Here is a 20709-nt window from a genome sequence, read left to right on the forward strand (position 1 = left end):
GTTTCTCAACACAACCTAATGCTAGAAGAGAACAAAGCTCTCAGAATGCTAAATAAAAATATTCTTATATATCCTAAAAACCATTTCCTCTGTACCCCTTTCTCAAAAATATGCTGAAGAGTTTGGTTTGTTGTTGTTTTTTCACCAAAACAAGGAACTATATCTAGAAAGATGTTTTAAATATGGCAACCCGAGGACAGGAGAGGAAGACAAAAGAATCCCCAGCATGAAGGCAGGGATGTTCTCCAGGCAGCAGCTGTGCAGCTGATCTAGCGAATGACCAGACCAGTTGGTAGCAGAAAGATGAAAGGTACTAACTGGGATGTTTTCAGGAAAAAAAACATGGAATTGACACAATACAGTATCTGATTCCTTTAAGCATTGTGTTATTTATACTTTTTAATTTTCTGAAAATTTTGATTTTTAACATTTTAAAGACCTTTCTGGTTCTGAGAGACTGTACCTTCAAGATTAGCCAATTCTAGCTGGGTTCAGTGCCTCACACCTGTAATCCCAGCAAAGGCAGGCGGCTCACTTGAGATCAGGAGTTCAAGACTAGCCTGGCCAACATGCAAAACCCTGTTTCTAACAAAAATACAAAAAAAAAAAAAAAAATTAGCTGGGCGTCATGGCACATTCCTGTAATTCCAGCTACTTGGGAGGGTGGGGCAGGAGAATCACTTGAACCTGGGAGGTGGATGTTGCAGTGAGCGGAGATCATGCCACTGCACTCCAGCCTGGGTGACAGAGTGTGACTCCGTCAAAAAAAAAAAAAAATTAGCCAATTCTTAGAGATAGCAAAGGGCTCAGCAAATCTTCTATATGCAAACTAACCAAAGCCAAGCCCTGCCCCCTCTACCTGACCTCTACATCCCAGGAGGCAGAGTCCTCTGCCTTAGTCAGCCCAGGGTCAGGTACTAGGCACTAAGGACCATCCCTTAGTGTTTACAGCTTGCAGAAATTACTCAAACTAGCCAGTCCTAAACTGTTTACCCCGTCTTGCCATTCCTGAGGCACTGGCCTGGCTCTCCCCTGGCTACTTCTGCCTCCAGAGAACACTGGAGCTTCCCCATGTGGCCCCACATGGCCCCACATGGCCCCACTATAAAACTGGAGCTATATGCAAAAAGAAAAAAAAAAAAGGCAGCTAAAAGAAGTGCAAGCAGTTGCCTCTAGGAGCAGGGAAAGGCAAGAAGGCAGGGGTCTACTGTTTTGGGGGGTTGTTTTGTCTTGTACTTACAGTGCATTACTTTCAAAGCATTAATTAACTTTTTAAACTATGTAGATGTGTTACTTTGATTTTAACAAAAAATGACTCTCTTTGCAGTCGTAATTCATTAGTTGGTACAATATTTAATTAAATTTCTGAGTGCAGTCACAAGGACAGCACAAACAGGTTTGGGAACAACTGATTCTCAAAAATGGACCACTTGGTCAGGTGCAGTGGCTCACACCTATAATCCCAGCACTTTGGGAGGCCAAGGCAGGTGGATCACCTGAGGTCGGGAGTTCAAGACCAGCCTGGGCAACATAGTGAAACTCCATCTCTACAAAAATACAAAAATTAGCTAAGCATGATGGTAGGTGCCTGTAATCCCAGCTACTCAGGAAACTGAGGCGGGAGAATTGCTTGAACCTGGGAGGCGGAGGGTGCAGTGAGCCAATGGGATCACACCATTGCACTGTAGCCTGGGGAACAGAGTGAGACGCCGTCTCAAAAAAATAAAAAATGTATTTAAAAAATGGACCACTTAAGTGGATGTATGAGGGCTGACGAGAGAGAAACCTCACAGCTGTACATAGTCAGCATGCCAAGTGCTTTTGGTCGTATGTTTTACAGAAGGACTACAGAGCACTGGTTAATCTGGTAAATCGTTTAAACTTAGGACAGTTAATAGAGCTCCTACTGTAATTAATCCAGATAATAAAAGAGGATGAAATAAAACAGCCTTAATCCATCTACTTTTGCTACCCTGTCCTTTTCCCATGGGTTAGATAGAAGAAATACTACAAGGAACAGAGCTCAAGCTCATCCTTCTCAGGGTCATTCAGTTTGCCTGGAAATATTAACCCTCTTGAGGGAAATCTAGAAATTAGGATAAATTAAAGCCCTTTTGAAGGGCAGACTATCTTACATATCCTTTGGCTTAATCCACAAAATGAGTTGGAAAGGTGTCAAAAGAGATAACAAAGCAAAATCTGCCTTTCGTACTATGATGGACCTGATTTAATTTCAGTAACTAGATTTATTCCATTATTGCCTCCATCTCCTTTGCAGTTTGCGTAAGTCCTAAGCACTATACCTGTAAGCATTACAAGAGAAAATGCACAGCTGAGATTTCAAAACAGGACCTGAGACACGGCCTCCTATGTCTGCGCTGAGGAGGCTTGCAGGAAATCTTGGTTTCAAAGTCACCATCTTACCTGCTGCCGTCAGTGAAGCCTTCAGGTTTTGAGTACCTTAGATTGCTAATTACTAGAAAAATGGAGAAGGATATATACAGCTACATTTTCAACAAATCAGTCAACTGCTGATCTCTTTGCTGTGCTATTTTGAGCAATAATCTACAAATATATTGCAGCGTAAGGGGAATCTGTTTCTTGCTCTTTTACTTGGACTCAATTCTGAAACACTTAGAAAGATTAGATCCATCCAACTCTTATCACTTGCTGAGCCCGCAGGGCTGTGACAGCCCTTCCTGACGATAAATTGTCAAAATTTCCTTCACAGCTGAAACTAGAAAACCAAGTGAGGCAGAAATTGGCTTTTAACATAGAGCCATTAAATGATTTTTACCTTTTGCTGTGCTCTGAATGTTTATGTCCCGCCCCTCAAATTCATACGCTGAAATCCTAACGCCCAAAGTGATGGTATTAGACAGTGAGACCTTGTGGAGATGATGAGACCATGGAGGTGGGATGCCCACAAGTACCTTTCTCAAAGAGGCCCAAGGGAGCACTTTAGACCCTTCTACCATGAGGAGACACAGTGAGAAGGTGCCGTCTGTGAACCAGAAAGCAGGTCCTCACCAGATACTGAATCTGCCAGTGACTTGATCTTGGACTTCCCTGCCACCAGAGCTGTGAAAATCAACTTCCGTTGCTTATAAATTACTTAGTCTAGCCCAAACTGACTAAGAAACCATTCCATATGTAGATTCAGATGGGAGGGGCAATTTGGATCTTCTGAAAGGCCACCCCCTTTATGGCCTTTGCAAATCAACTCAAAATAAATATCATCTTTATTCTTCAGAAGCCCCTAGGCTACTTTCTTCCTTGGAGTCAGTAACTCATGGAGTGTGACTCTGGTCCAGACACATAAACGTCCCCTTGGTTGAGTTTCATGAAGAATTCTAGGCCAGCATGGTGGCTCACGCCTGTAATCCCAACATTTTGGGAGTCTGAGTTGGGTGGATTGCTTGAGCTCATGAGTTTGAAACCAGCCTTGGTAACATGGCAAAGCACCATCTCTACAAAAAATACAAAAATTAGCTAGGCATGGTGGCATATGCCTGCAGTCCCAGCTACTCAAGGAGGGGGTGGGGGTAAGGCTGGAGGATCACTTGAACCGAGGACCTCAAGGCCGTAGTGAGCCGAGATTGTGCCACTGCACTCCAGCCTAGGCGACAGAGTGAGACCCTGTCTGAAAAAAAAGAGAGACTTCTTCCCCATCGTGTGGCCACATTGCTAATATCTGGGCCCTACCTCTGGCCATTGTCAAGTGCAAGATCCATCAGCACTTGTTCTCAGCACTGTTTTTGGTGGGCCTGAACTGTTCATTTAAGATGAGAAGATCTAATTTTTTAAAACCATCATTGTTTGAACCCAAGAGAAGCCCATGACAGTTTTCTCCTCTTATGTCGGGCCACTTTATTCTTCATGTTGTAGTACACAGGTTAGAAGTATTGAAAGTAATGGCAGGCCAGGCATGGTGGCTCACACCTGTAATCCCAGCACTTTGGGAGGCCAAGGCAGGCAGATCACGAGGTAAGGAGATCGAGACCATCCTGGCTAACACGGTGAAACCCAGTCTCTATTAAAAATACAAAAAATTAGCCAAGCATGGTGGCATGCACCTGTAGTCCCAGCTACTCAGGAGGCTGAGGCAGGAAACTCCCTTGAACCCGGGAGGCGAAGGTTACAGTGAGCCGAGATCACACCACTGCACTCCAGCCTGGGAAACAGAGCAAGACTCCATCTCAAAAAAAAAAAAAAGGAAAGGAAAGGCAAAAACCACAATTACTTTTGCACCAACCTAATGGAAGTGATCTGTGTTTATGCTTTTCTATAGATAACCATTCCTATCACTTCAGCTATATTGGATGTCTTCCTTATCTTATTTTTCATCCTCCTCCACAACTCCTACCTTCCCAACAATTTTTTTTTTAAATTGAGATGGGGTCTCACTGTGTCATCCAGGTTGGAGTGCAGTGGCGTGATCTTGGCTCACTACAACCTCCACCTCCTAGGCTCAAGCAATCCTCCCACCTCAGTCTCCTGAGTAGCTGGGACCACAGGCAAGCGCCACCATGCCTGGCTAATTTTTTATATTTTTGGTAGAGATGGGGTTTCACCATGTGGCCCAGGCTGGTCTTAAACTACTGAACTCAAGCAATCACCCACCTCGGTCTCCCAAAGTGCTGAGATTACAGGCATGAGCCTCCATCAACAATTTTGAGCTTTATTACACAGTGAGGAAGACTGTTGAGTTACTGAATGTTTTTCTAACTGAATTCCACATCTTCTCAAGCCCTGTTAAACCAGGGGCCCCAGAGAGGTACCTCAGTGTCAGAGCAGTTGCCATTCAGAGCCTCGATGTTTGGATCCCTCCAGTCTTCTGACAGTGAAGGGATGTAATTGTCTGTCAGAGCATCCCAGACCCTGTAAACAAAGAGAAGCTCTCATTAACACACATCTGTGGCCTGGCCCCGCCTGGAGGAAGGAAGAGCTGGGCTGGGAGAGGAGAGAGGCTTCTGTGTGTGCCAGGCTGAGATCATCTGCCTTCCAGCATGCAGGGGCAAAGCAGCTTAAAAACTGAATCAGAGGCACATCCAGGGGAGAAAGTCCATGGAGCCTGGCCAGGGGCTTCAGTGTGAAAGGTGTTTGCTTGCGGGAAGAGGAATTTCCTACCATTGAGATACAAATGGCAGCGTCTATAATCAAACCGCCTCTGGCTCTGAAAATGAATCTGCCCCTCATCCAAATAGCTCATGTTTCTGAATCTAAGAGATGCCCATGTTTCTTTTCCTATGGGCAGAGAGAGAGAGAGAGAGAGAGAGAGAGAGAGAAAGGGAGAAAGAGAGAGGAACATAGAGACAGAGAGATTTGGGCAGTTTTTCTGGCGGAATCTCATTAAGATCAGAATCATTATCTAGTTTACAACCATTTCAGTTTCAGAGGTCTGCAATCTAAATGATCAGGAATTCCCTCCTTGACATCTAATGTAGGTAAGGGAATAATGCCAATGCTATGAGTGCTTACTTGCTACCCAAAATGTTCTGTCAAACCCACGGGTTGCAAGATCCTGCCCTCTAGCAATGTCGAATCTAAATCCTGCATTGTGTCGTTCCAACATCACGGACACTCTAAGGTAAATACTGTGTATAAAAGAAACCAATAAATACACTTCTGTCTACACAATTCGTTTTTAGTGGGGAAAGATGGGGCTACATTTATTACATTTCTTTTTAAAATTCTGATATGTACGTTATAAGAAAGAATTTCTACAATTCTTATTCCTTATTTCAGAAAGATTTCTTAGGGAAAAAAAGGAGGGAGGTTGGGGAAAATTTCAGAGTCACAAACACTCACACATCAGGAAGATATATGAATTATTCAACACCAAGTGATTAATGTAAATCAGTAAACAAAGCCCTTAAGATAATGACTGCCATGGAAGCCAATGGCACCTGAATTAATATTAATGAGGCCAGGCGCGATGGCTTACGCCTGAATCCCAGCACTTTGGAAGGCGAAGATGGGCAGATCACTTGACTCCAGGAGTTTAAGACGAGACTGGCCAACATGGTGAAACCCTGTCTCTACAAAAAATACAAAAATTAACTGGGAGTGGTGGCATGGGCCTGTAGTCCCAGCTACTCGAGAGGCTTGAAGTGGGAGGATAGCCTGGTGCGTGAGAAGAACCTTAGGAAGTTGAGGCTGCAGTGAGCCATGATTGTGTCACTGCTCTCTAGCCTGGGTGACAGAGCAAGACACTGTTTCAAAAAACAAAACAAAAACAAACAAACAAAAAATGAAAACTAAAATATTAGATAATGATAAATTAGGGCTCTATGCTGCAATCTCCTTCAGGTGCCTATGCATGTCAAACACAAATTATACCTGTGAGAGCAAGATTTTAAAAACAAGCAAGTGTGTATATATATATACAAGCGCACAGACACTTGAAATGAGAAAGTAACGAGGGCACTATTAACTAAACAAAATGCCCATATATCACATCACATTCCTGATTTTGTTTATGTCAGGAATGCAGCATGATATATGGGTGTATAAGCAAAAAGACTTTCTTAGTGCACAATGCATATAATTGGTGATGGAACAAATAAAAGGAACCCAAGAAAACACAATTTAATGGCAGTGCTTGAGGCATCTGCTTATTCATTATTTTCCTACCATTACAAGAAAACACTTTGAAGAGAACTCATCAAGTACTCATTAGCCATCTACTCAGCAGGATTCCAGAGCAGACTTCTTAAACCATGGGTGATATCCTAATCTCCATCAGGCACTATTAGAGCTGCATTAATCCAGGCTAATTCTAAATCCAAGTGCCATTAGCATTCTAGAGCCAAGAAGCAAATAGGATTTGCTTTCTCCAAGACAAAACTCCAAGGCACCACACCCGCTGGAAAGGTCACTGTAGGACTGCTATTTACATCACTGCATTACATTCTCTGCTGCGAGATTGAACATGCATACAGGCACTGACCTTCAGATTCGTCCCTGCAGGAAGCGCCTGCAGAAATGAAATTCAGCAAAGCCCAAAATAGGCAGGAGCCTTTTGTATCTCTCCCGGGCTGGAGGGAAGCTGAGAACTTTAACGAACTTTCCAATGACCTTGAGACTATTTACATCCTTAAAGTGATAAGCAGGAGCTCTCTCGGGATCACTTAGAGTGCCTGCTTTTCTCATCTGAGCCTTTGCTGATAAGCTTTGAATTTTATCTTCTGATTCTAGATTTTTAGTGACAATTCCCTAAACTTTTATCTTCTCAGGATTTCAAGCCATCCTCATTCTCTTTCATATTTTGTCCAGGTTTCCTTTTTCCTTGCTGACATACTTTTTATCCTTTGAAGTTTATAAACAAGCTTTAAGATAAAGCAGCTTTCATCTCTTTGTAATCACTTGCATACCCTTTCCATACTTATCCAGTGTCCATTTAACAATAACAATATCTGTCAACACTTGCTGGGCACTTACTATGAGCCAGGTACTATTCTAAACTGGATTCTAAGCATGGATTAATTCATTCATTCTTCACAACACTTATACAAGGCAGATGCTAATGAGAAAAAAGTTGAAACATAGTATTAATTCACTTCTCTCAGCTCACACTGCCAGTAATGGTAAAAGTGGGATTTGAACTCAGGCAGCAAGGCTACAGAGCCCATATTCCTAACCACTTAACAATTCCAACTCTTTATGAATTATATAATTGGCATCGGCATGGGCATCAGAATAATATACCAAGTTCCTAATCATAACCTAGGAGAGCAGTTTAGAAACTGGCTCTGCGTGAAAATTAGCTGGGTGTGGTGGTGCACACCTGTAATCTCAGCTACTTGTGAGGCTGAGGCAGGAGAATCGCTTGAACCCAAGAGGCAGAGGTTGCAGTGAGCTGAGATCGCGCCATTGCACTTCAGTCTGGGCGACAAGAGTGAAACTCCATCTCAAAAAAAAAAAGAAAAGAAAAGAAAGAAAAGAAAAGAAAAGAAAAAAGAAACTGGCTCTGTGTGAAAAACCCATACCTACAATGATCCTGAACATTGTGCTTTCATGGATCTACAGAAGGAGGAATGACAACGGCAGCAGGGGTGCATGGCCACTTTCTGTGTAAATCTCCAGCGCAGGGAAGGGCACAAGGAAGGCAGAAGCAGAACGCTGGCAGCCAGCAGCCTCAGCGACAGAGGAGCCGACGCAGCCAGGGCGGGGGAAACAGCTTTCTGTGAGGAAGAGGACGGGAAAGGCTGTCTATCCCATCATATGTCCCATTATTAGCAGGGTTCTTGGGAGTGTGCATCGCCCCTTTTGTGAGTACCTGGAGGTGGACTGTAAAGTTTTACTTCCCTGAGAAGCATCCTGCTATTTACTCTTACCTTGGGGAAAGAAGACTTTGAAAGCTATCTCCTCTATCATTCATCAGAGAACAAGATCAAACAGGTTGCCTCAGTTCCTATCATTATGCTTCCATGACACCTGAGATTCAATTTGCTCTCTCCATCCCTATATAACAGAAAAGGCTTTTTCAGATGCATATTTTATAGCTTGGGCTTAGGTGCCTACAGAATGGACCTAAGTATCTTTCACCACAGAGAGCAGGGACTTTGGGAAAGGCTGCTGGCAGAGTATGAGCAAACCCAGTGGAGGAGGGTGGAGACTGGGGGGTACCAGGACACGTGTACAAATAGCTCCAGGGCCTAGAACTGGCAACATAGCCATCAGGGTTCTATCAGTCCTGACACACACGCAAACCCTTATACACCTATTTCTGACAGTATGGCAGGCAGCTTAAAGGGCTTATTAGAATTCTAACTTACTGACATTTCCCTCAAGCCTGGCTACTTCCCTTGTCTAGTGTTTTGCTGGTGTCCAGTCATGCCAATACCCACACCCACATGTGTATTTATTTGAGTACACTTTTATACTTTATGTTTAGAAAGTATAAATTGTGGCCAGGCGCGATGGCTCACACCTGTAATCCTAGCACTTTGGGAGGTTGAGGCGGGCAGATTGCCTGAGCTCAGGAGTTCGAGATCAGCTTGGACAACATGGTGAAACCCCATCTCTACTAAAATACAAAAAAAAAAAATTAGTCCGGCGTGGCGGTGTGCGCCTGTAGTCCCAGTTACTCAGGAGGCTGAGGCAGGAGAATTGCTTGAAACCAGGAGGTGGAGGTTTCAGTGAGCCAAGATCGTGCCACTGCACTCCAGCCTGGGCGACAGAGTGAAACTCCGTCTCAAAAAAAAAAGAAAATAGAAATTATTAGCAGCACATTAATGCCTTTGCTCAACTTTCTAGATGTCTTCAAATGCTTAAATAGAATCAATACTATATCTGCTTTCTATAAGGGGTAACTGAACCTCTAAAAAGAGAATTAAATTTTCTAAAAAATCAGTTATGTGTAACTTTCCCTAGCTCACTATTTGGTATTGACTTGTCTTCAACATGTAGTATATCTGATGACAGGCAGTTTATTGTCTGCACTTTCTTTTTAACATCACCTTTAACAATTCTGTCTGAAGAACAGGAAACAGCCATTGCATGGTTAGCCGGTCTGTCTTAAGGGTACTTGTAAGAGGGCTGACAGGGATCCCCAGTGACGTAAGAGGTAAGCTGAGAGCCATCCATTTCCATTCTGTAGTGGCCCCTAAGAGGCTCTGACCTCCAGCCCCAATCTCTTATGGCAAAGGAAGAGGGTGATCACATGTACACAAAGAAGAGATTCTGAGATGTTTCCTGATTTCAAAACCAAAAAATATGTATTCAATTCTGACTCTCCTTTAATGCCTAGAACTTCCATGCCCTGACAAATCAGAGATAAGTTGACAAATCTCAGCCAACTCTCCTCTTGGTTAAATAGTTCCAAATGAAGACTAAAGAAAAGAAAGCTTCTAAGGGAGTCACTACATTTGTTCTATGATTTGTGCTGTCTTTAAGGAGGCAGTTTAACCAAGTATTTCCCTGCTTTTGTTTTAAGCTTCTATTATTTACTTCTAACCCATCCATAGCACTTTTAACTCATTTGTGGATGAAACAGCCCTCTAAATACTAGACCTGAACAAGTTTATGACAATAACATTAGAGATTTGTTCAGAAGTGTAGTCAGGTGAGATATTAAATCATCCTTTTCCTTTACTTAGCCATAATTTCAAAGTTGAAATATTTGGATAGTGTCTATGAAACAGTGTGTAACAGAATTCTGATTTTTATTTTAAATTGTAAAGAGGGGTTAGAACTGAATGCCTGGAAAGTGCTGTATTAATTTTTCTCTTCCCAGCTTCCTCCCTCTACACTGTCCCCAAATTATACTTTATCTCGAAGGAATTATTCAACCTTTGGTCTCTTAACCGAGGCAGTCAATGAGGCAGTCAAGTCAGAAAAATCAGGCTGAGAAGGCCAATAATCCCATGTGATGGTAATTAACATTGAGTGGCCTCTTCTAATGTGCTAGAAGACAGTAAGAATCTGCTCATTGGGCCTTCATCCTTAATGAGGCAGAGGAGGTGTTTTGATAAGGAGGAAATGATTTGTTGGAAGCAAAAGGAATGGGACGCATCTTGAAATGTCATTTTCAGAGCACATCCTGGATGAGGTAAGAAATTAGGTTCTTTACAAGTCCTTAGCCTCACTTCACCAAGATTGAGCTCTGGAGGTTTCATAGATGAGGACCTACACAGTCGACCAGGGTTAAGTGACTTGGCCAAGGTCACACAGTGAGTTAGAAAGAGTACCAAAATTAGAATTCATAGTCTTTGTGTTTCCAGTTCGTTGGCTGGTGCACTCGAATGAAAAAATGTTCTGCATAATAAAGCCCCAGAGCCATTCTTTTTTGACTTATAGATGTTGAGCAGATAACAGGCTCAGAATCTAAAAAGAATCTGTTTGAAACTTAAAATGTAAACACATAGCCCACAGTTATAGTACTGGTCAGCAAAATGAAATGCTCTCTGTGATCATACCTTCCGGCCAGCATTAATTAAAAAGAAAAGAAGGAAATGGTGTGGGCTTAGAAATACATTACATGTACATACAAGGCTACTAGCTATTATCACTCATCTAGTTTATTCAAATTCAATATTTCATTCAAAAATATTATTTGCTCATTTACTACAAACCGAGCACTGTATGAGACAGTGGGGCTGTAAGAGTGAATAAGACAGATATTTGTTCCCTCTATGTGTAGAGGTAGAGTCTTACAGCAGTCATCAAATAAGCAACCCTTTCCCAAATACAGTCAGGTTCCAGTCCTCTAGGACATGCCTCTTACCCCATGATTTGTGGGCCATTCTTCCCACTCAAATCCACAAAAAGGGAAAGAAAAGCACAGGTGCTTCAGACTTCCCTGACCTTTGACATTTCTTGTGTGCTAGCTAAAGAACAATGGATGCATATTGTATCTCTGCAGGGAACTCATGTAGACAGTAGTCCCCCCTTCTCTGCAGTTTTGCTTTCCCAGGGCTCGGTTATCTGCTGTATAGTACAATGAAATATTTTGAAAGAGAGAGAGAAAGAGAGACCACATTCACATAATTTTTATTACAATGTATTGTTATAATTGCTCTATTTTGCTGTGAGCTGTTGTTAGTCTCTTACTGTGCCTAATTTATAAACTGAACTTTATCATGTGTACGTACATACAGGAAAAAACATTAGGGTTTGGTACTAGCAGCAGTTTCAGGCATTAATTGGGGGTCTGAAAACATATCCCCCACCATGGGCCGGGCGTGGTGACTCATGCCTATAATCCCAGCACTTTGGGAGGCCAAGGCGGGCAGATCACGAGGTAAGGAGTTCAAGACCAGCCTGGCCATCTCTACTAAAAATACAAAAATTAGTCGGGTGTGGTGGTGCATGCCTGTAGTCCCAGCTACTCAGGAGGCTGAGGCAGGAGAATCACTTGAACCTGGGAGATGGAGGTTGCAGTGAGCAGAAATCATGCCACTGCACTCCAGCCTGGGTGACAGAACGAAACTCCATCTCAAAAAAAAACAACACACATCCCCCAAGGATAGTGGGGAACCACTGAATCTTTACTAAATGCCTAAAACATCCTTCTTTAATTTGTGTAACATATCACCCCCTTCTCTTTCTAGTCCCTTCTGAAAGAGTACTTTTCTCAGATCCCTTTTCTTGACTACTATTAAGACCCTAGAAGTAGCTAGCAAGTGATATAAGGAATCTGCATACTCAAAGGCCACATCACCTAGTTTCCACCTTTACTTTGTCCAGGGTAGCCCCCTGTGCTCTCAGTTCAGTTTAGATGCTTTCTTATGTGGACATATCCTAGCATCTGTAGATAACTCTCCAGGCCTGAGGGGCTGTCAAAAATTCAGGATTTTCAAAATTCTGGTGTTTCTTGAAGCAAATTGGTCCAATAACATAGATTCATCCATCATGGTTAATTAATTTTTTCTGGCCTTTATTTCTAACATCTCGCTGGATTTCCACTGATATAAAGAAAGCTCAAGATAGACCCTGAAATTTACTGTGCTCCTGACATTCCATTTTGTATCTAGGAAAACCCTCATTCCTCTAAGGTTTCAATTTAAGAAAGTTCTCCGCAGGGGACTGTAAAGGGACATATATAGAGCTATGACAGCAAGTACCAGGGCACTGCTCCGCTGACAACACGAAAATGAAAGTAATAGGCCATAAACCTATAGACAGAAACTAGCACTATGTCAAGGAGCCAAGGACTACAGGCTCTCGACTGAAGCAGGAGAGGGCAATTAAGACTTCTTACTCCTCGTCCTGAAGGGTCTCCTCCTCCTCTTGGATCTGTAACTGGTTCTTCACGGGAGCTAGGTTCTCGGTCTTGGCGTTGTAGTTCCGAAAGCAGACATTGAGCTTCTCATCAAATTCATTCACGAGGTCCTCCATGGACTTGAAGCTGATTATTTCGGAAGAAAAATTCTCAAGCTCAGAGAGGGAGGGGTCCTCGAGATGGTGGGGAGATGAACCATAGAAACACCGGGGTTTCTCCTCCGGGTCCTCCGAGCAGCAGGGTCGAAGGTCCTCAAACTCTTCATCCAGACTCACCAGTGGGGCCTCCATTCTTGCTCAGCAGGAGAACAACAGCGACTTTCAGGATGAGTTTATCTAAAAGAAATGAACAGCATAATGTGAGTTTAGACCAGGCTGATCTAAATAATAGAGTTAACTTTAGAGACACACCTGCTTCCCATTCCCTACTCCCAAAAACAAGCTGCTGGTTAAGTACGAAGCTCCTGGACAAGATCATGTAGGTTTGCATTCTGTTCTGTCCTACCAGCTGTGACCTCGGGCAAATGATTAACTGCTCTGTGCTTCTTATTCTTCTCTAGATATAATACTGAAACCACCTCAAAGGGCTGTTAGAAGACTAAAGGAGTAAACACAGGTAAGTGCTTAAAACAGTGCCTGGAAGATAATAAGTGCCAATATTGTTGAATACTTTCTGTTGGTGTTTTAGTAGTAGTAGTATTATTACTGTTACTATTACCACAGACCCACATCCTTAACTACGTGATCTGAAAGCTGAAAATTCTCCATTTTGGCAGCAAAATGTGACATGATCTAAACTCATCTGGCAACTAAACATGACCAACATGAATATAAAGCTGCTCGTGGCTTTAATTGATCCCATTTCGTGTGTTTTGCTGCAGAAATATTAATTTTTTAATTACAAAGATTGCTATCCCAGATCCCACTGGATGAAATGCAGAATGTACACCCTATTACTACCTTCCGAAATCTGAAATAATCTGAATTCCAAGTGCCTGGCCCCAGGGGTTTTGGATAAGGGTTCATGTACCTAGATATTACTACCCTCATCAATAAATAATAGAAACTGATAAAACATTGGCTGGGTGTGGTGGCTCACGCCTGTAATCCCAGCACTTTGGGAGGCTGAGGTGTGAGGATCATTTGAGCTCACTCAGGAGTTCAAGACCAGCCTGGGCAACATAGTGAGGTCCCATCTCTATTTTTTATTTAAAAAAAAAACTAATACAACATCAGTAGAGACTTTCCAATAAGTGCCTGCATTGTTTTTGTTTTGTTTTGTTTTGTTTTTGAGACATAGTTTCACTCTGTCGCCCAGGCTGGAGTGCAGTGGTGTGATCTCAGCTCACTGCAACCTACACCTCTGGGTTCAACCAATCCCCGTGCCTCAGCCTCCCAAGTAGCTGGGATCACAGGCGTGTGCCACCACACCGAGCTAATTTTTGTATTATTAGTAGAGATGGGTTCACCATGTTGGCCAGGCTGGTCTCGAACCCCTGACCTCAGGTGATCCACCAGCCTCAGCCTCCCAAAGTGCTGGCATTACAGGCATGAGCCACCGTACCCAGACAAGCATCCGAGGCTTTCCCACACATAGATCATATGCCTAGGAGCAGAGGAATAGACTAAATGATCTATTATGCTGTATCCTGTAAGAAACAGACCCAACTACCCATGTGCTCCAAAGCCATACTCCATAACCATCTTGAGCACTGCACCCTGAAACGCTGCACACACAGACCTCCCTTCAGTTCCCACCAACTGTGGGACCTCTACCCCTCATCGGGCCCTCTTCATACACCGCTTCCAACTGTGATTTATCCATCTGTGTGTACATCTGGGCCCCATTCAATTTTAACTTAAATTCCTCGAGGACACAGAAATCCTCTGGATATCTTCCCTGGCTCCAAATATACACTGCCTACCCTGTGGCTAGGCAGTCAGTCAATGTGTGCTCATTGAAAAAATTATCTGTCTCCCACATACAGTTTTCCACTTTCAATTTCAGGCAGCACAAGCATTGCTGACTATCATACCCTTCCCTACATGCTCAACAGAAAGGCAACCAAGCTTTTCTGTTCGGTCTATTGGGTTATTGATATAGTTAGGTGCTCAAATTGGAGGCGCTTCCTGAGGAGAACCAGACAGACAGCAAAATTCATGGATTTTGCCCCAGGAGTGCCCATTCTCCATCTCTACCTACAAAACTAAAACTCTAAATAAGCAAAGCAAAGGACATGCCAGACAAGGACACTACCAGTTTGCACCAAGATTTTGCTGGGATTAAGTTGATTATCACTGCTTTAAAACATATTCAGAGCATTTACTGTTTGCAAAGGCAACATGATAGGACCTTTGAATACAAAAATAAATACAAGTAGCACCATATCTTGGAAAGAAGGCAGGCTCAAGAGCCAACAGATCTGCCAGTGGCTTGCTAAGTGACAAGCATCGTTGGGCCTGATTTCCTCATTTGTTTTAAGGAAGGTGTTGGTACAGAGTTAACATATTTAGGAGTTAATTTTAATAAATCAATAATTTAATCATATTGATTGAAATAATATGTTTATTTAATCCAATATATCCAAAGTGTTACCATTTCAAAATGTAATCCACAAAAAAACTAATGAGGTGGTTTTTATTCTTTTTTATACTAAGTCCTTTGGAATCCAGTGTATATTTTCCATTTACAGTACATCTCGCTTTGGACTAGCCACATTTCAAGTGCTCAACAGCCAAATGTGGCCTGTGGCTACCGCAATGGACAACATAGCTCTAAAGCAAACACAAGTAATTGCCCATCAGGGGTTCTTCATCTTCAGTACATAGACCCCTGCGGGCTCTTTGAAGGTAACTATATTTCAGTGAAATTGGTTTCCTTTACAAGACTAAGTATTTTATTTTATGCATTTAAAAACATTATTTTGAGAAGGAGCCCACAGACTTCTCCATACCACCAAAGGAGTTCATAGTGCAAAAAAGATTAAGAATCCCTGAGCAACAAAAAAGTGAGATTAGAAAAGATGGCAGAATGAGGTAGAGAGTACAAAAGGTTTTACGGCCCAGGAATTTGTGTTGATTAAGGCAGTACTCTGTGATGGTTAAGAGCATAGGCTTCGGGTTCCTGTCCTGGTCCTATCACTCCTAACTGGGAGACTTTGGGCAAGTTATCAGCCTCACTGTGCCTCAATTTCATCATCTATAAAATGGAGTTTAAAACAGTGCTTCCCTTGAAGATTACTTTTTGGACTAAATGAGATCATCTTTGAAGTGATAACTACAATGTGTGGAATATAGAAAGCATCCAATAAATATCAATCATTCTAGGAAAAGCAAAGCTGGGCACGGTGGCTCACACCTGTAATCCCAGCGACTGGAGAGGCTGAGGCAGGAGGATTGGTTGAGACCATGAGTTTGAGGCTATAGTGAGCTATGATCACACCACTGTATGCCAGCCTGGGTGACAAAGTGAGACCCTATCTTTAAAAAAAAAAAAAAAAAAAAGTAAAAAACAATTCTAGGAAAACCAGGATAGCTTACTTACATAGAAATGTGATGCAGAGGCTGGGCACGGTGACTCATGCCTGAAATCCCAGCACTTTGGGAGGCCGAGGTGCGTGGATCACCTGAGGTCAGGAGTTCAAGACCAGCCTGGCCAACACGGTGAAACCCCATCTCTACTAAAAATACAAAAAAAAAAAAAAAAAAATTAGCGAGGCGTGGTGGCAGGTGCCTGTAATCCCAGCTACTTGGGAGGCTGAGGCAGGAGAACAGCTTGAGCCCAAGAGGCGGAGGTTGCAGTGAGCGGAGATCACGCCATTGCACTCCAGCCTGGGCAACAAGAGCGAAACTCCATCTCAAAAAAAAAAAAAAAGAAAAGAAAAGAAAAAGAAAAAAAGAAATGTGATGTGGGAGTGCTTCAGGTAAAAGCAAAATTATCCCTGCCATGATATTCTCTGTGCAATGCTTCAATATGCTTATCAAACAAGAGAACTATGCTGAAAGAATTTTAGCATCTTTTTCACTAAGGCTTTTTTTTTCAATTCATTTGTTCAAAGGTTCCTGGATCGTGGGTCCTATTTTACAGAGACATGAAAGCTAATCAGATAGTGTTGCAGGTATTTACACTGCCTTTAAATTTGTACTTTTCTCTGGGAATGACAGGGGAGAACCAGGTGGTGACACCAGTGGGGTTTCTGATTTGAAATGACACAGTCTATAGGATTAACCAGCAACAAGAGGCCAATCCAACTAGAATCTAGGACTAAGACTGAGTTTTGAGTGTTGGCAACAGGAAGAGGTGCTGAAAGCACCTATCCTCAACCCGGGCAGACTGTAGAGAAAATGGATTCATCTAGAAAATTATAAAAGACAAAATGAATATCACAGCTCTAGGGTTCAGACATATGCTCATTTGAAACAGTCCATAATATAGACTGATTGTTTTTTGTCAACTCATTACCCAAGAGCCAAGAAGTGCTGCATGAATGACCATCTGGAGATGAAGTTAAAGTGAAAGCCAGTGCTGGGAAACTAAAGTCACTCAACATCCAAACTGAACCCAGCATTTGTGGAAAGACCCCAGGCTGTGGCACAGGAGATGAGAGTCAGGCCTGCTGACTGGCCCCACTATAGCCTCCAGGAGGGCTCTGTGGATTGGGGCTGGCAGCACGTCCTTAGATGGTGACCCTGCCTTCCTTCCTTTAGCCCACTTTCTTTCACCCTCCCCTCTTCGCGGAGTGCTTTCATCCTTCAGTTAAAATGTCTGAAACAACCTTATCTTCCATCCTGGCAAGCTTGCTCCGTCCTCATTCATAGCTCATCTGGGAGCCCTCCTTTCCTTAAAGAAGGATTAATACAAGTGATAGTTTATTACCCTTAGACTTCCAAGATTAAAAATAAATAAATACATACATGAAAATGGCAGAAAGAAGGAACCATGGGAGGGTCGCCTTTTCTTTCTCTCTTTACCACAGAACAGAGCGCAGGACTATAGTTGGATTGTCCTACAATCTATTCCATTTATTTTCACTCCCAATAGATGGTGTAATTTGGAAAAGAAAAGACACTCACGGGGCTTAACAGAGACCCAGTAGGAAACGCGTAAACGTCTCCCTGCAGCACAATGATGCACTGGCTGCAGCTCGGGGCTGCGGTACAAATGCTCAGTCCCTGCTTTGCTGAGCTGACCCGAGTGGAGCGGAGCGGTGGAGATCTCACCACGCTAACCCCGCTGGGCCTGGGCACCTCCACACAAGCCCCATTCCATCTCCTTCTTCCCATCACTTGCTCCATAGATCAATTGATTCCGTGCCTCGTCGTCCCCCATGTCCGTCCCTAAAACCTGCCCTGCACTGATCCACCTTCAGATTTCCCACTGCTCCTCCGCAGAACCCAGCCAGTGTGCATGTTTGTGCACATTTTGACAGAAAGGGTATTTCGTTGCATATGGATCAGCAACCCCTTCGCGGTTCTGCTTGCTACCCTCCCCCTCCTCCCGCTGCTCCATTCACCTCCATCTCAGATCTCCCTCCTCCCCCCGGTCCGGTGGGGTAAAGAAAGGCTCCTCCAGGCAGCACAATGGCTGGCGCTCCGAGGAAGCCGGACTCATCCCGCGCAGGCCGCACACACACTCCACTGCCCTCCTGGTCAAACAAGCCCGGACACGGGAGAGGGGTGGGAGTCGGGGATGCCTAGCGGCGGGGAGGGAAGGGATAGGCAAAAGGGAAGAAGAGCGGGCTGTGATACCCCCTCGACGCCGTGAAACACTGCTCCCCGCGCTCCAGAGCCGGGGGCCCACCCGACGGCAGCGCGCCCCGCCACCGCGCCGCCGCCCCGGTCCCTTCTCCCGCCCGTCTGTAGTAAAACAATCGCTCCCCCGGCGTCTGCGGCCGCTGCCAGCGGTTCTGACACTGCAGGAATGCGCGGACTGGGGAAGGCTCAGCACTCTGGGGAGGGGCACGAGCGGGGTCGGGGGTAAGTTCTTAGGGACAAAGATGATGGGGCGTTTACGGTGACTGGACCAGATAACGGTCCCGGGACCAGGCACCGACCCACTGCCCCAGCGCGATCGGGCGGCGTTCCCTTCCTCCCCCAGCCCCCATACCGCGCCGCCTGCCTTCACACGCACGCACACACACGGGCACAAACACGCGGACGGACACACACACACACACACACACACACACACACACCCCAGGCCTGGCTGGAGGGCCGATGCTGAGATGATACTGGAGGAGCCCATCATCCCACATCTCCCGGGCCTGGCGCTGCGTCCCAGCTGCGCTCCCTGAAGGGCTGGGCAGGACAGCGACAGCCTCCCGTTGTTCCTTTCCAATCCCAGGATGGGACGGGGTGAGGGGCGCTGTGGCGACCCCAGACCGTCCTGTCAGAGAATCCCAGGGCCTCCTTACCACCCCCACCAGACCCCACCCCCAGCAGTGGGTCGGGTCCTAACTAAAGTCGACCCCCGCGACGGCACCTGTGTGGGTCCTGGCGGAGGGAGGCGGATCCCGGGGCTCAGCCGGACACCCCCATCCACGGGCCGCGGGAGCGGCCGGAGCGCAGCGCAGCGCAGCGGAGAGCCAGCTAGCCAGCGAGCGCTCCCCCCGCAGCTCCGGCGGCGCCCGGCTCCGCTCCCGCCTCCACCCCACCCCCTCCCTGCGCTCGTGCCCGGGCTCCGGGGGCGCGCCCGCGCTCGGGCACCCACCCAACTGGCACGCGCGGGAGCTGGACGTCATCCCCTAGTTAACATTCATAGCCTTCCTCTGAGCACGTGGGCCTGCCTTTATTAATATTTATGCATTTCTGTTTCTCTCCTCTTTAACATTGGTCTTTCTGCTTCCCTCATGAATATTCAGAAGCTCCAAGATGAGCGCGTGCAATAACTATCAACATGGATACCTCGCAGAGCCTGACACTAGCTTCTGGATAAAATGCAGGCGATGGCTGCTGGCGGATGCCGGCAGACACACTCAAAGGCCCTCTTGGACTTTCTGAGCTGCCCATTCTCCTCTACTGGAGGCTGAGGCGGGCAGGCCCAGCGACGTCTCCCAGCCCCAACTGAGTTCCGACCTCAAGCCAAAAGTGAGGAGGCCGGCAGGAGAGCTTTTCTCGCCCAAAGATGCGGGGTGGGAGCCGGATCCAGCTGAAAAATCTGAGTGAGAAGGTTTCAGGCCCAGGAGGACTTGAGATAATACAGGAAAATTCAAGAGGCTGAAATAAGAAGGGTCCCTGGGGTCTTGTGAAAAATTATTCATTTATCATGTCTACTGTGTAAAGGCCTGTGCTTATAGAAGCTGTCAATAAAAAGTCTCATAATTCATGGATACACACAACTAAGAGCACAAGAACTGTAATTATCGAAGGAAGGCACTGGAAAAAGCATGTCGGCTTGGAGAACCCCAAGTACTTTCGTCTGATTACAAAGTACCTCTGGGCTGAACTGAGAACTTCAACTGGAAGGGGCAGGGAGCTTCTCTTTTGCTGGTTTATGCATTCATTCCACAGACATTTCAACCATGAGAAGGATGGAAACAGGAATAATGTCCCAATGAGATGAGAAGAAGCGTTGGCCTATTTGCCTTTGTGGGAGCAATAGACAGAGGATGTCTTCCTGTAAGAAATCATAAGGCCAGGCACAGTGGCTCACACCTGTAATCCCAACATTTTGGAAAGCTGAGACAGGAGGATCACTTGAGGCCAGGAGTTCAAGACCGGCCTAGGCAACATAGTGAGACCACATCTGTACAAAAAAAAAAAAATAGCCAGGCATGGTGACCCATTCTGGTAGCCCCAGCTACTCTGGAGGATGAGGTGGGAGGATCGCTTGAGCTCAAGAGGTTGAAGCTGCAGTGCACTCCAGCCTGGGCAACAGCAAGACCTTGTCTCAAAAATAAATAAATAAATAAATAAATAAATCACAAAGAGTAGCTGGTTAAAAGATCCCTAAATCTCCTTTCTTGGGATCATACCCAGTTTTGT

The 20709-nt window shown here is 44.8% G+C and overlaps 2 protein-coding genes across 4 annotated transcripts in view; one reads left to right on the plus strand and one right to left on the minus strand.

The window, feature by feature from the left end:
• FEZ1 (fasciculation and elongation protein zeta 1) overlaps positions 1 to 19387 on the minus strand; it is a 51379-nt gene extending 31992 nt beyond the window's left edge. Inside the window, exons 1-3 of one of the 3 annotated variants that reach the window (XM_025356512.1) lie at positions 19208 to 19387; positions 12707 to 13062; positions 4782 to 4881 (exon numbers count right to left, since the gene is read on the minus strand). In XM_025356512.1, the coding sequence (XP_025212297.1) occupies positions 4782 to 4881; positions 12707 to 13017 (411 nt within the window). In that variant the 5' untranslated portion in view covers positions 13018 to 13062; positions 19208 to 19387. Of the gene's footprint in view, positions 1 to 4781; positions 4882 to 11480; positions 13063 to 18474; positions 18710 to 18832; positions 18874 to 19207 lie in introns of those variants that run through there. The other 2 variants (XM_025356513.1, XM_025356514.1) reach the window with 2 other exon arrangements.
• On the plus strand, positions 18416 to 19890 carry LOC112606280 (putative uncharacterized protein MGC39545). The gene is given in 2 exon segments (XM_025356527.1): positions 18416 to 18702; positions 19587 to 19890. Coding segments are annotated over 2 exon segments (591 nt in total).
• The last annotated feature ends 819 nt before the right edge of the window (positions 19891 to 20709 follow it).

This window comes from Theropithecus gelada, chromosome 14 (genome assembly GCF_003255815.1).
Source record: "Theropithecus gelada isolate Dixy chromosome 14, Tgel_1.0, whole genome shotgun sequence".
Classification (NCBI taxonomy): Eukaryota; Metazoa; Chordata; class Mammalia; order Primates; family Cercopithecidae; genus Theropithecus; species Theropithecus gelada.